This window comes from Plecotus auritus (genome assembly GCF_963455305.1).
Source record: "Plecotus auritus genome assembly, chromosome: 1".
NCBI lineage: Eukaryota > Metazoa > Chordata > Mammalia > Chiroptera > Vespertilionidae > Plecotus > Plecotus auritus.
Window position 1 is genome coordinate 187162432 of NC_137770.1, and position 13495 is coordinate 187175926.

The following is a 13495-nucleotide window of genomic DNA, read 5'->3' on the forward strand; positions in this document are numbered from 1 at the left end:
TTCTTAGAATGATTGTTTCTGACACTTCTCACATTCCTTCACGGTCTGGCTCACTTGTTTATGTGGTGTCATCTCCTCAAACGCAGCACACTGTGCTGAAAGTCATTATCTTCTGCCTAAACTAGCCATCACCCCTTACCCCACTTCGCCTTAATCTTGACAGTGCTTTTTCCCCCTGGATTTCTTGTTTTCAAACCTTACCTTTCAACTCTTACTCTTCCTTACTTCCCTTTTGTACCAAGGTACCAAATCACCTTTATACGCTCCTTTCACTTCCTTCCCACCATAAGTTCTGTCTGATTGCCTGACAGTTGAATATAGTTTCCAGAAGGCAAGTTCTCTGCCCTCTGCAAGTTCTCTGCCCTACTTGTTAGCTAGGAGGTCTTTCTTAAACCTTGATTATATCGTGTTCCCCTCCTGTGCTCCCCGACCCCCCACTTTTTTAAAAATGTGCCCCGATGATAAAGTCTGCAGTCTTTAACTTGGCATTCATGGCCCTATCCTGTTTCTTCTGTTTATTACCCCATCACTGTTTGACCTAAACATTCCACATTTTTATCTGCCTACCTGTCTCTGCTTCTTAATTCATATATTTGTTCTTTTTGTCAGGGATAAATCAAGGTTTTGTGTGTTCTGTTGCTTAATCCTTTTGGGGCCCCCTTAAGAAAAAGAATACAAAATTAAAAATACTAAATTAGGGACAGAGCCGTGGAAAGGACCCAAACAAATGAGGGGCCCTAAAACTTAAACTGCATTAGTTTCACATATGTCAGTCCCAGCCCTTCCATCTTGCTTATATTTTAGCCAAAATTATGCAAAGGAGCCAAAGGTTTCCTCCATGAAGCTTTCGGTTGACCCCAGCCAAGACTAATATCGCCGGTTAGCTAAAGGCAAGGATCTTGTCTTTTTTTTTTTTTTTTTAAATATATTTTATTGATTTTTTACAGAGAGGAAGGGAGAGGGATAGAGAGTTAGAAACATCAATGAGAGAGAAATATCTATCAGCTGCCTCCTGCACACCTCCTACTGGGGATGTGCCCGCAACCAAGGTACATGCCCTTGACCGGAATCAAACCTGGGACATTTCAGTCTGCAGGCCAACGCTCTATCTACTGAGCCAAACCGGTTAGGGCAAGGATCTTGTCTTATACTACTTTATAGTCTCATAGAGTCTTATACCTTAAATTTAGTTATTACTAAAGAAATACTACTTCTTAATTAAATTATTACAAAATAATCACATAGAGTTGAGAAGTTTCTTACATACATGTTATTTTTTTTAAATATTTATTCTCAAAATGCTAAGCTGTTATTGGGGCTAAGGGTTAGTTTCTGTTATGTACTATATAAGGTTATATGAATGACATTTCTTTGTAGAACCGTATATGTTCTGTGGTTATATATGTCCTAACATCATTTTTAGAGGTCAGCTTTTGTAACAGTTACGTATACTCTTTTTGTTGGTATGTTGTAGACAGAGGATGTATTATTTTAGGAAAACATTTTTACAAAAAATGAAACTTGTTTATTATATAGTATTCAAAGAATCCTGTCCTGAGAGTTATTTATTTTTGTTGTTATTGACTTTTAGAGCTTGTATCTGTAAGAGACCTCTGTTTATTTCCTGTGTGTCTACCTCACTGTTCCAGGACTCACCCAGGAAGGCCTTTTTAGGGTGAATGGCAACATGAAGGTGGTGGAGCAGCTCCGCCTGAAGTTCGAGAGCGGCGTGCCGGTGGAGCTCCGGGAGGACGGCGACGTGTGCGCAGCGGCCAGTCTCCTAAAGCTCTTCCTGAGGGAGCTGCCCGAGAGTGTGATCCCCGCGGCCTTGCGGCCTCGGTTCATTCAGCTCTTTCAGGGTTAGTGCAGTAAATCCTTTCATGAATTCAACAATTTCACTTTCCAGTTAAAACTAAACTTTTAGCACTAGCCGATTTGGCTCAGTGGATGAGATCTTTGGCCTGCGGACTGAAGGGTCCCGGGTTCGATTCTGGTCAAGGACACATGCTCGGGTTGCTGGCTTGATCCCCAGTGTGTGCGGGGGGCTGTATGTACAGGAGGCAGCCAATCAATGATTCTCTCTCATCATTGATGTTTCTGTCTCTCTCTCCTTCTCCCTTCCTCTCTGAAATCAATAAAAATATATATTTTTAGAAACGAAACTTTTAAATATTACATATTTTAATTTTAAATATTTAAACTGGAAATATTAAAATGAGCTTTTACATATTTGTCATCTCTCTGTAATCACCATCTTGCTATTTTACTCTAGACCCCCATCTTCTACCCTAAAATAATACTAAACTGATTATGAATACCATTACTAAGTGGAATTCCTAAGATTGTTGGTATAGGAATACTTCAGTAACATAATAATAAGCCCTTATGCTTTGGGGCCAAAGAATTCTTTTGTGACTAATGATTGCTATAGGAGTGAGAATACGGCATTAAATCTGTGTAGGAAATAATAAGTGAATTGTATTTGGTTAGTGACCTTTGAAAATGACAGGTCACTTTTTTTCTCATAAACAAAATTGAATCCTAAGATAACTGTATTAATTCTTTGAGGTAAAATTGATTTATGATTGTAGTATGAAGTTATTTTAAATGAAGAAACTTTTTTATTTTATTCTCACTTATGGATGATTTTAGTGATTTTGAGAGATAAAGGAAGGGAGAGAGAGAGAAACATCAATAGTCTGCCTCTCATACTCACCCCTACCAAGGACCCAACCCACAACCAGGCATGTGCCCTGACTGGGAATCAAACTGGCAACCTTTTGGTGCAGGAATGATGCCCCACCAACTGAGCCACACCGGCCAGGGCATAGTTTTTTATTTTACTAGTATTCTCTCATTCCTTGAAAACCTCTGGGGCTAGATCTGAGATGTTTCATAAAGTATTAATGGAGTACCTGCTAGTTGTGTACTAAGCTGCTGAGTAGAGGGAATAAGGTATCAGGTTGTGTAAGCTCTGTAAAAATAAACTTCTCTCTTTACTAATTCAGGTGGAAAACAAAGAGTTACTCTTACTGAGGGTGCTCTGGTCACTCTAACGCTGGAGGTGTCCGTGCTCGTTACAGACTCACTGAAAGCAGTTATGGTATTCTCATCTCCCCCTTTCTACTACACATTGATATCTAATGAAATATTTTTGCTATAATTTCCTTAATAAAGACTACCCTGCTTTCATGTTTGTCCTCATAATAACAGATTAGTTTTCCAGATATTCTGTCACAACTCAATGCCAGATTTCTTTCTTTCTTTTTTTTTTAATGTTGTTATGGACCTTCAGATTATATCCTGTATAAAGAGCAAGCTAGCTCCTAATTGAATAGCTTAAAATTCTTAGATCAAGATCCTATTTTCCATGCTAAAGAGGATGGAATTCTGGAGCCTCAACTAAGTATTTTTCAGACATTTGAGCTGAAGAGAGTCTGGACGCTGCCCCAGCATCCCTGCAGTGGAGCAGACTTTGGTTTTTTGGACAACGGGGCCTCTGTGGAAGAGCACATTTACATTTTCACTTTCTAACAGATTATCAGCTTTAGGAGCTGTCTGGTATCAATCAGAGATTATTATTACGTTTTTAGTTAGCAAACCGGAATATCTGCACACCAGGTATTTATCGAAAACTACCTAAAAGTTGATTTCTGTAAGAACGTTTTGCTCCTGTCACAGGCCTGGTGTGGACAATTTCTAGTTAAGAGATCATCTTTTTCTGTTTTCATGTGAAACTTATCTCTGATTGCAAGGACTCGCCTTCCTTAATTGAGGTTTTTAAAGTAATTATCTCAGTTTGGCTATATTCCATGTCTTTGATCCTTTATCCTTATCTTGGTGGGCCAGTAATATATGTTTTCTCTTTTTATAGTCTCAGGTGTGTTTGGGGAATAGATATGAATTGCAAACAATAAAAGACTTTAGGATAGGATTGATTTAATTTAGGATTAACTAGAAATCCCTTTCTGTGAATGTTCCCTACTGAAAAATCTGTAATATAAATGCAAATATTCCTATCCCATAATTGGATATGGAAGGGCCACCCTGGCAAAGGGGGTTTGTCAGACTGTCATGAGTGGAAATTAATAAATTAGGAAGTTTTGAGACAAGGTTGAATTAGCACCAAGGAGAGCTGATGCAGACTATACTTTGACAAGCCCCAAGGCAGCTATTATTCTTCAGGAATTCAAATCTTTTCTATCTGTACCTAGGGTGGGGCCTTTACTTTTAAAATGCTTCAGCCAGTCAGACCTGATCTTTTGTCCTGAAAGGAAGAAGCAGTCTTCCACTTTCTAGGAACCTTCTGTGGCTGACTAATGCTCCCTCCCTACCTTCAGGTGAATTTGGGAATTAGCCCAAAGACTCATGCTATTAGCTTGGTAAGATGTATGCCCTTTGTGGGGTCCTTTTTTTTTTTTTTTTTTTTTTGTAATCTAATTTTTCTTTTATTGTATTTTTTTATTTTAAGAAAAACAATTTTAAGTATAAATGTTTATCTCAGCGATCCAGCTGGGTTTTTTTGTTGTTTGTTTGTTTTTCATTGATTTTTTACAGAGAAGAAGGGAGAGGGATAGAGAGTTAGAAACTTCTATGAGAGAGAAACATCCATCAGCTGCCTTCTGCACGCCCCCTACTGGGGATGTGCCCGAAACCAACGAACGTGGGACCTTTCAGTTTGCAGGCCGACGCTCTATCCACTGAGCCAACCGGTTAGGTCCAGCTGTTTTTATTTAAGAAAAAACAGAGATCCTGATGTGGCATCCAGACAATTGGTCAGTTAATACAAATAATGGAAATGAAGAGGAAAAGTTATTATGGGGCCATGATGAGTAAAATGAATGTCAGTGCTTAGGAGATGGGGGATTAAGGCTAAAGATATGAATTTCATAGTCATCTACATAAACTCATCAGTCTTCATACTTCACATTTTGAATATCATAGCTGTAAAGAGATGACAGTAAGCTAATTTTATGTATCTTTCATCGTGCTTTAAGTGCCTATTCTGTGCCAAGATTGTGCCTAGATGCTTTATGTGTGGCTTCTAAACCCATTACAGCTACTACTACAAATACAGTTAACCTTGACCAATGCAGGGTTAGGGGCACCGACCACCTGCACAGTTGGAAATCCACATACGGGTGTTTTTTTTTTTTAAAAAAATATTTATTGATATGAGAGAGAGAGAAACATCAATTTGTTGTTCCAATTATTTATGCCTTCATTGATTGCTTCTTATATGTGCCCTGACCATAGATCGAACCTGTGACCTTGGCATATTGGGAGGATACTCCAACCAACTGAGCTACCTGGCGAGGGCTCCATGTATAGCTTCTGACTTCCCCAAAACTTAATGACTAATAGCCCACTGTTGACCGGAAGCCTTACCAATCACATATGCAGTCAGTTAACACATTTTGTATTTATATGTATTATATACTGTATTCTTATAATAAAGACAAGACAAAAAAATGTTATTAAGAAAATCATAAGGAAAAGAAAATACATTTACAGTATTTACCAAGGGGGTTGGGAGGAGAACACGCATAAAAAGGACTCATGTAGTTCAAACCCGTGTTATGCAAGGGTCAATTGTATTTCAGTGAATAAGGAAAGTGAAGCTCAGTGAGGGTAAGTTAGTTACTTTATAGCAAATTGGGAACTGCCTCGCTGCAAAGCCCACACTTTTCCCAGCATATATTGTGCATTAGTCAGCTTGGGCTGCCATAGCAGAATGCCACAGACTGGAGGTCTTAACCAAGAGAAATTTATTTCCTCACAGTTCTGGAGGCTCCAAGTCCATGATTCAAGGTGCTGGCAGGGGTGGTTCCTGGTAAGATCTCGCTCCTTGGCTTGCTGATGGTGCCTTCACTTGGCATTTTCTCTGTGTGCACGTTCTCCTACTGTCTCTCTTTCCCTTCTTAGAGCCCTACTTCTATGCCCTCATGTAACCTTAATTGTCTTCTTATAGGCCCTATCCCCAAATACAGTCACACTGGGGGTGAGTAGGGCTTTAACCTGTGCATTTTGTAGGGACAGAATTCAGTGCATAACACTGTGCTTTTAAAAATGTATGACACACCCCTCCGGCATGGCTCAGTGGTTGAGCATCGATCTGTGAACCAGCAGGTCCCAGTTCCCGGTCAGGGCACATGCCCGGGTTGCAAGCTCAATCCCTAGTATGGGGCATGTAGGAGGTAGCTGATCAATGGCTCTCTCTCATCTCATCAATTACATTTCTATCTCTCCCTTCCTCTTTGAAATCAATAAAAATATTACAAAAAATGTATCACAGTTTAAAAAAGAAAAAGACAAAAATGTATCACAATTTGGTAAGTGTACAAATAAAAATTAATTAGTAAAGAGCCTACAGTGGATGCTACTTAGGTGGTCTCTGGGATAGAAATTATTATTACAGAATTGATGTTTTTGTCTTGGAAATCTTTAATGGCTAGCACAGCTAAGAGTAAAGAATGATTCTAAAATCCGTGGGAAAAATTTTACTGGGGTGTGTTTTCTTAATTTGTATAGATAATTTTTTATGTTTTTAGTTTATGTTTTAACATTGATTCTCTTTGAGAATTTATTACTTGCAGTGACAATAGATTACCCACTGTTTAGTTTAATGTCTAGCAGATGTTTTATTTATATAGTTTAAATCCTAGCAAGTATTTTATTTATATAATCTCTTGATCCCAGCACCAGCCCTAATGTGATATAGGCCCATTATTTCCTAGCAGATTTTCACTGATTCTCATTTTTTCAACTGGTTCTTCACTATAGCCCTTAGCTGCCTGGGGTATCCAGGAATCCAGTGATACCCAGAGACTAAGCCTCAGCACTCCTACCTGATAACACACTTGCCCAAATGCATGAGTGGCGGTAAGCTCCCTGGAGACTGACAGGCTTTGGAACAGTGTCTCTCTCTTCAGTCACTTGCATTCACTTCCAAACGTCTTTGCAGTCTCATCTACTTCTGTCTTCGCTGCTGTTTTTGTTTGCCCTTGGGTGCTTATGCTTTTTGAACATTATTTTATTGTCATTATAATGAAATCTTGGGAAGAATATGTGATCACTCCTTCTTTAAATGAACATTCTCCTTTGCCTCCCCCGCCCCATACTTGATTTTAAATGGAACATAATTTTATAATAGCTGTACAAACAATATGTGAGAATAAAGTACCTGTGAGTTTTAGTTTATGAGTGTTTGATAATTTAAACAGTAACTGTTTTTCTTAAGAAAAGCACCCTAGTAGTAGGGCCATTTTCATGAGTACAATGTCCAATTGTAAAGAAATCTAATTTAATAAGCTGACTTGTGCTTGAGCCTTGAGTTCTGCTTTTCTTCATTATGTGAGGAATTCACTCAGAAAGTTTGAGTCAAGCTTGTCTTTTATCCATACTGCATATCATGATGACACTTGCATTGTTTGCAATCAGCTGAGTGGTTTTTACCTTGCAGATGTTGGCTAGTTATAATGCTAATTAAGTCATCACTCTTCGGATAGTATGAGCTCCTTAGGAAGTACATGACATATTCCCTACCCTACGTTAATTTCTTCTTACTGAGAAGTTCCTTTTCTTTTGAAATTATTCAACCTTCACAAATTTCTGTGTCTATGAAAAACAGAATCATTATATTAAACTCCAACTTTAAGCCCTTTTCATTTTCAGTTTGTGCCTTTTAGGCATTTTATAAGCAATAGCAAGTATATAAACTATTCTTTTCTTCTGGATAAAGATCTAAATGTAGAATAGAATTAAAAGGTTGCCATTGGCATTTCTTCCCAATGTGCCAATCATTCAGATTGTGAAACCTGCACTGGAATGAGTTGCAGATGTGGTGCCAGGAAGCCCAGGTTTCCACATGTGACTCCATACGTTTTGATGACATTCCTGTTGGTTCTGCTTCTATCAGATCCACGTGACAGGAAAAACCTTATTTGTGTTTATGATACTCTGTGATCTCTAAGATTGTATATCCTGATAACTAGATGATCTTTTCTGTACAGAGCACATATATAAATCTTTTTTTTTCCTTTGATGCTGTGAGATAGTTATAAGTAATGAGTGGGATTATGCAAATTCTGAAATAGAAGCCATGGCTAAGCAAAATTCTGCATTAAAGCTGGTCTTGAAGTATGTGTGCGTGTGTGCATGTGTGCATGTAAATTTGTTGAAGTCTTTCATCTATTGTCCTCTTTTCAGTTCTCTTTATTCTTGACGATTATACCTTTAAAAAATATTTTATTGTCATTTTAGTGAGTTATTAGGAGAAAAGTAGATAAACTTATCTTCAGCTGTAACTTCTCTGACTTTTTTTCCCTATACTTGATTTTAAAGCAAACAGAATTTCCTTTTAAGAGGTTCATTGAGATATAATTTACACATCATAAAATTGACCCTTTTGAAAGTGTATGATTTAGTGATTCTTAGTGTATTCACAGAGTCCAACTATCACCACATCTGGTTTTAGAACATTTTTATCATTTCAGAAACAAACTGGAAGTGTATTAGCAGACACTCCCCATTCCTTCCTCCTTCTCCCCTCCACCCCTCCACTTCCCCCAGCCCTGGGCAATCTGTCTATATAGATTGCCTATTATGGACATTTCCTATAAATGAATCACACACCATGTGGTTTTCTTGTGACTGGCTTCTTTCACTTAGTATAAGTTACAAGGTCCATTCTTGTTGGAACATATATCAGCACTTCCTTCCTTTTTATGGCTGGTTAATATTCCCTTGCATGACTGTACCACACTTTAGTTATCCATTCATTCATTGATAGACTTTGGGCCTTTTTTACCTTTTGGCTATTATGAATAATGCTGTTATGAACACGTATTTACATGGTCTTATATGGACATAACCTTTTGACTAGCTGTGCTGTTATGAACACTTACCTACAAATTCTTACGTGGATATGTGCTTTCATTTCTCTTGAGTAACTGCCTAGGAGTGGATTTGCTGGGTCAAATGGTAACTTTATGTTTAACATTTAAGGAATAATTTTCCAAAGTAATTGAAATATTTTACATTCCCATCAGTAATGAATGAGAGTTTTAATTTCTCTACATCCCACCAACACCTGTTGTTATCTGTGTTTTTTATTTTAGGCAATAGAATTTTGTAGTAGCAGGAAGATTATGGGCCTGCAGAGGAAGAAGGGAGAGGAGACCAAGCCCCTTCAAGGCCAAGGGATAAGGTCTATTAGGGAATTTTGGAATTAATTATTATGAACTGAGTGAAATCCTCAATAAATTCTGCATTTTTCATTCATGCTTTTATGTGAGGAGTATCTTATTTGGATTGAGTTGGAAGAGAGTACAGCCAACAAATGAATTATTTTTTTTAAATATGCAACTTGTGCTCGCTTCGGCAGCACATACACTAAAATTGGTAGGATACAGAGAAGATTAGCATGGACCCTGTGCAAGGATGACACGCAAATTCGTGAAGCGTTCCATATTTTTTTTAAAAAAAGGTATCCAACTTGTATTAATAGAAGGTCAACTCACTTAAAAGAAATATTGAAAATTTGCTTAAAGAATATCAAATTGAAAGTATGTCAAATGATTAGTTTGCTAACCAGCCATAAATCTGTCCTAATTCCATTCAGCTGCATTGTAAATACCTACTTTTCTGAACCCCTGGACATAACCAATTTTTGCATTGAGTCCATAAACAAATTTGAAGACTAAATGGAGAAAGAAGAGACCTTCAAAATAGACTTAAATAACTCTGGGCTTAACTCTGGGTTTCATGGTTTAACTCAAAGGACACCAAATCAGTCCACTTACAGCTTGAGCAATGTCAGCTGAATCGCAGGGGAAGGATAAGTGGTGACATGTTTTCCCTATTAACTACTTAGTAAGATGTGTGTCATTTCCCGCCCCCCCGACCCCGACTTAATATAGCACTATATTCCTAGGGAAAGCCAAGCAGCTAAGTTTTATTTAGCCAGGATGGTGCCTTATTGTTCAACATTAGCATGTTTTATATTCAGAGGCTCCCCTTTCTGTGTGCTGTGATTGTTTTTCCTGTTCTCCTGTGTACTGGCATCCCACATAAACACGTTCTTCAGCTGTTAAATGCTTGTCTAACAGCTAACCTAGATTTGATCTTCCAGTTTGGAGATTTAGATAGATTATTTTATATGTTTCTTATATTTTTATCTGTGCCACCTGTTTCCCCTGACAAGCATTCAGCACTCAGTAAATGCCCTCAGAACAGATTTAGCTGACCTACTATTTACGTATCATCAGGAGTTAGTTTTTGTTATAGGACTGAAATGTAAAGCCTCACTAATTCTCTGTTCGGCCTGCAGACCTTTGCCTACATGTGACTTTAAGCAAATACTAATTGTGTGGGTCAGCATGCAGATTCATTCTGGGAGCAGGAGTTGAGTGTGGATACTGGCTAACTTAGCAATACACACACTTCTTCATCTTACAGAATCTAATCAGAATGGTAAGATTGGTATTTCATTAATAGTGTCTAAGAAAAGACTGTAATTAATTTTTATTAGTCACTTTATCATCTCACCCTTTGAGAAATTTGTGTGAGGCCTCTGAGAAAGAACTTTGTCATGGGCAAGGGTTGCGAGAGAGCTATAAAAACATGGAAAAGTACAAATTCCATTAGTTGTAAGACGTGATTATGAAGCTTCTCGTCACTCTAAAGAAGTGATTTTACTTCTGGAGAATGAAATGCAGAGGCAGTTTGTGATTGTTTTTCCCATGCATATTTAGAAAGAAATGTAATCACATTTTTTATTCTCACACTAGAGGCCCAGCGCGATTGAAATCTCGTGAGGAGGCGCCCCACCTCCCGCCGTGCGAGGAGGCACCCCGCGGGGGGTGGGGGGGAGACCGGGACCCGCACCTGACCCGGGCAGCGCTGGCCTCCGTGTTGTGTCTGCTGGGGTGGGGACAGGCGCTCCTGTGTGTTGTGTCTCCTCTCCGCTGCTCCTGGGGCTGGGGCAGCATGCAGTCCCCTCCCGCCCATCTGCACGCCCAGCTCCTCCTGAGCGGTTGTGATGCCTGGCTAATTAGCATATGCCCTGTTTATATAGATATAGATATTTTAGAAAACATTTTTTGCCCAACATTCTTGTAGGCTTTTATTAAAATGTGGTTCACCACACACACATCCCAGGACCTAAGAAGCTATAATGAATTAGGATTCCTACCCACTACTATTCATCAATTTTGCTTATTTGTCGATTCAGAAAACATTTAAAAATATTGACATGTATGAAACAGCTAATTCTGTTAGAGTACATTGATCAACTCATGTGCTCTGAGGTCAGACTGCCCGTATTTGAACTGCAGTTGAGCTCTGTGGTGGTTGTATGGACATGGACAAGTTTTCATCTCTGTTTTAGTCTAGTTGTCTCTAAGTGGGATGTATTAGATTCCTGTTGCCACTTTACCACAAACTTAGTGACTTAAAACAGCAAGCATACGTTTATTATCTCACTAGTGGGGTGTGAAGGCTCAGCTAGTTTCTCTATTCCAGGTCTCACAAGACTAAAATCAAGGTGTATGTCAGCCTGAGTTCTTACCCGACCAGGCTCATTCAGGTCGTTAGCAGTCTTCAGTGCCATGTGGTTAGGACTGAGATCCCTGTGTCCTTGCTGGCGTCTCCTTAGTTTCTAGGGGCTGTCCACATCCTTGGGCTTATGCCCTCTCTTTATCTCCAAAGTCAGCAACAGCTCATTTTTCTGCCTAATGGATTAGCAAGTTTTCATAAATCCTTTTGTGAGGCTTAATGAAGAAATAAAAAACTACTTCAGTAAATCTGGCGCCATGAGGCTAAGTATTTTGCTTCTTTTAATGACTGACCTTCTCATGGCTTTGAGATATATCATGGTAGAGATTAGCATTCAGTTTTATTTTTTTCTCATTGGGGCTAAAATTGTAAGTACAGTATAACTTCATGGCCAGTGAAAAGTCAAAGCACGTGACAAGCACTAGGATAAATGTCCAGATTAGAGTTAGGTGTCGTCATGTGATGTGGGTCCAGCATTACTGATTATGCTTATAATCTTTTTTAACCAGAGCAAGTACTAGTCACATGGTTCACTGGTTGCTGCTTACTCTTGAACAGAAGTTTTTATGGTACCGTCTTCTTTAAGTGCTGACTAATTTTCTCTGTGTACTGTGTATGTGCTGCTAGTTGAATGTTTGTGTCTTTGCTTGAGAAATGGGTCAAATTTAGCCCAAAATGAATGAAATCTTTTAAGAAAACTTGAATAATTTGAAGTGGCACTTTTCCCTAAAAGAGATAGTTAGTTCTTGTCCTAGGTAAAGGTTGATGTTAAGGAAAATAATGGCTATTTCAATTATTAACCATTATTCCATCTGCAAAGTTTTCTTAAACTTTCCAGACCCATGAATTAAAACTTTCCATGAATTAAAACATTGTAATTTTTATTCCAATTCATAGAAACAACTTCAGGTTTCAAGTAGTTAAAATATTTTAAACAGCTTCAGAGATACATGTACTTCCATGTCTGAGGCCCTTCTGTGGAATTTCATTGCTGAGTATCCTTAGTCTCCTACCACCAAATAACCCTTTTCTTATCATTTAAATAACTCTCTCTAATCAAATTCCGACTTAACACTTTGAACCAGCTAATAGATTAAATTATTCCACATTTCTTTCAGATATATTTAATTCCTATACTGTTTTGTCTTACTGTGTCTTAAAAGTGCGTCATAAGTGTGTATCAATCTATTAAAGCTATCTTTTTTTTTAATCCTCACCTGAGGATATTTTTTCCATTGATTTTTAGAGAGAGTGGTAGGTAGGGAGAGGCAGAAAGAAAGAGAAACATTGCTGTGTGAGAGACACATCGATTGGTTGCCTCTCACACATGTCCCTGCTGGGGTGGGGAGCAAACCTGTAGCTTAGGTACCTGCCCTTGACCAAAAACCGAAACCACGACCCTTTGGTGCATGAACCGATGCTCTAACCACTTACCAACACTGGCCAGGGCTAAAACTATTTCTTAACCACTTTTTATATGCAAGGAATTGATTGAGGGGTTTTAAAAGACATTTAAAACTCAACCTCCAACTCTGAGCTCACATTTGCCAGTTTGTGGATTTTTATTTTTTAACTTAAACTGCCTACAAACATCAGACACATTCTCAATGAGGCCTTCCTAACAATCTTATTTATAATTTCAATCACCATCCCTCACCGGGCTGGTACTCACAGCTCCCCTAGCCCTATTACTATATTTATTGTTTAACATCTCACCCACTAGACTCTAAGCTCCATGAAGGTAGGGGTTGGTTTGTTTTGCTTGCTGCTGCATCACAAATGCCTAGAATTTTGCCTAGCATAGAATAAACCACTCAATAAAGACCTCTTGAATGATTGTTTCATACATGTGTTTTACATAGATAAATCCACTTACACATGTAGAACAAACAAGACACGTTTCAACTTTATCCAGAATCTGCGCATGACTTACCATCTC

The 13495-nt window shown here is 38.5% G+C and overlaps 1 protein-coding gene across 3 annotated transcripts in view; it reads left to right on the forward strand.

The window, feature by feature from the left end:
* FAM13A (family with sequence similarity 13 member A) overlaps positions 1-13495 on the forward strand; it is a 293412-nt gene that overhangs the window by 47646 nt on the left and 232271 nt on the right. For all 3 annotated transcript variants that reach the window (XM_080647483.1, XM_080647484.1, XM_080647486.1), the window contains exon 3: positions 1650-1859. In XM_080647483.1, coding sequence (XP_080503609.1) covers positions 1650-1859 — 210 coding nt within the window. The remainder of the gene's footprint in view (positions 1-1649; positions 1860-13495) is intronic.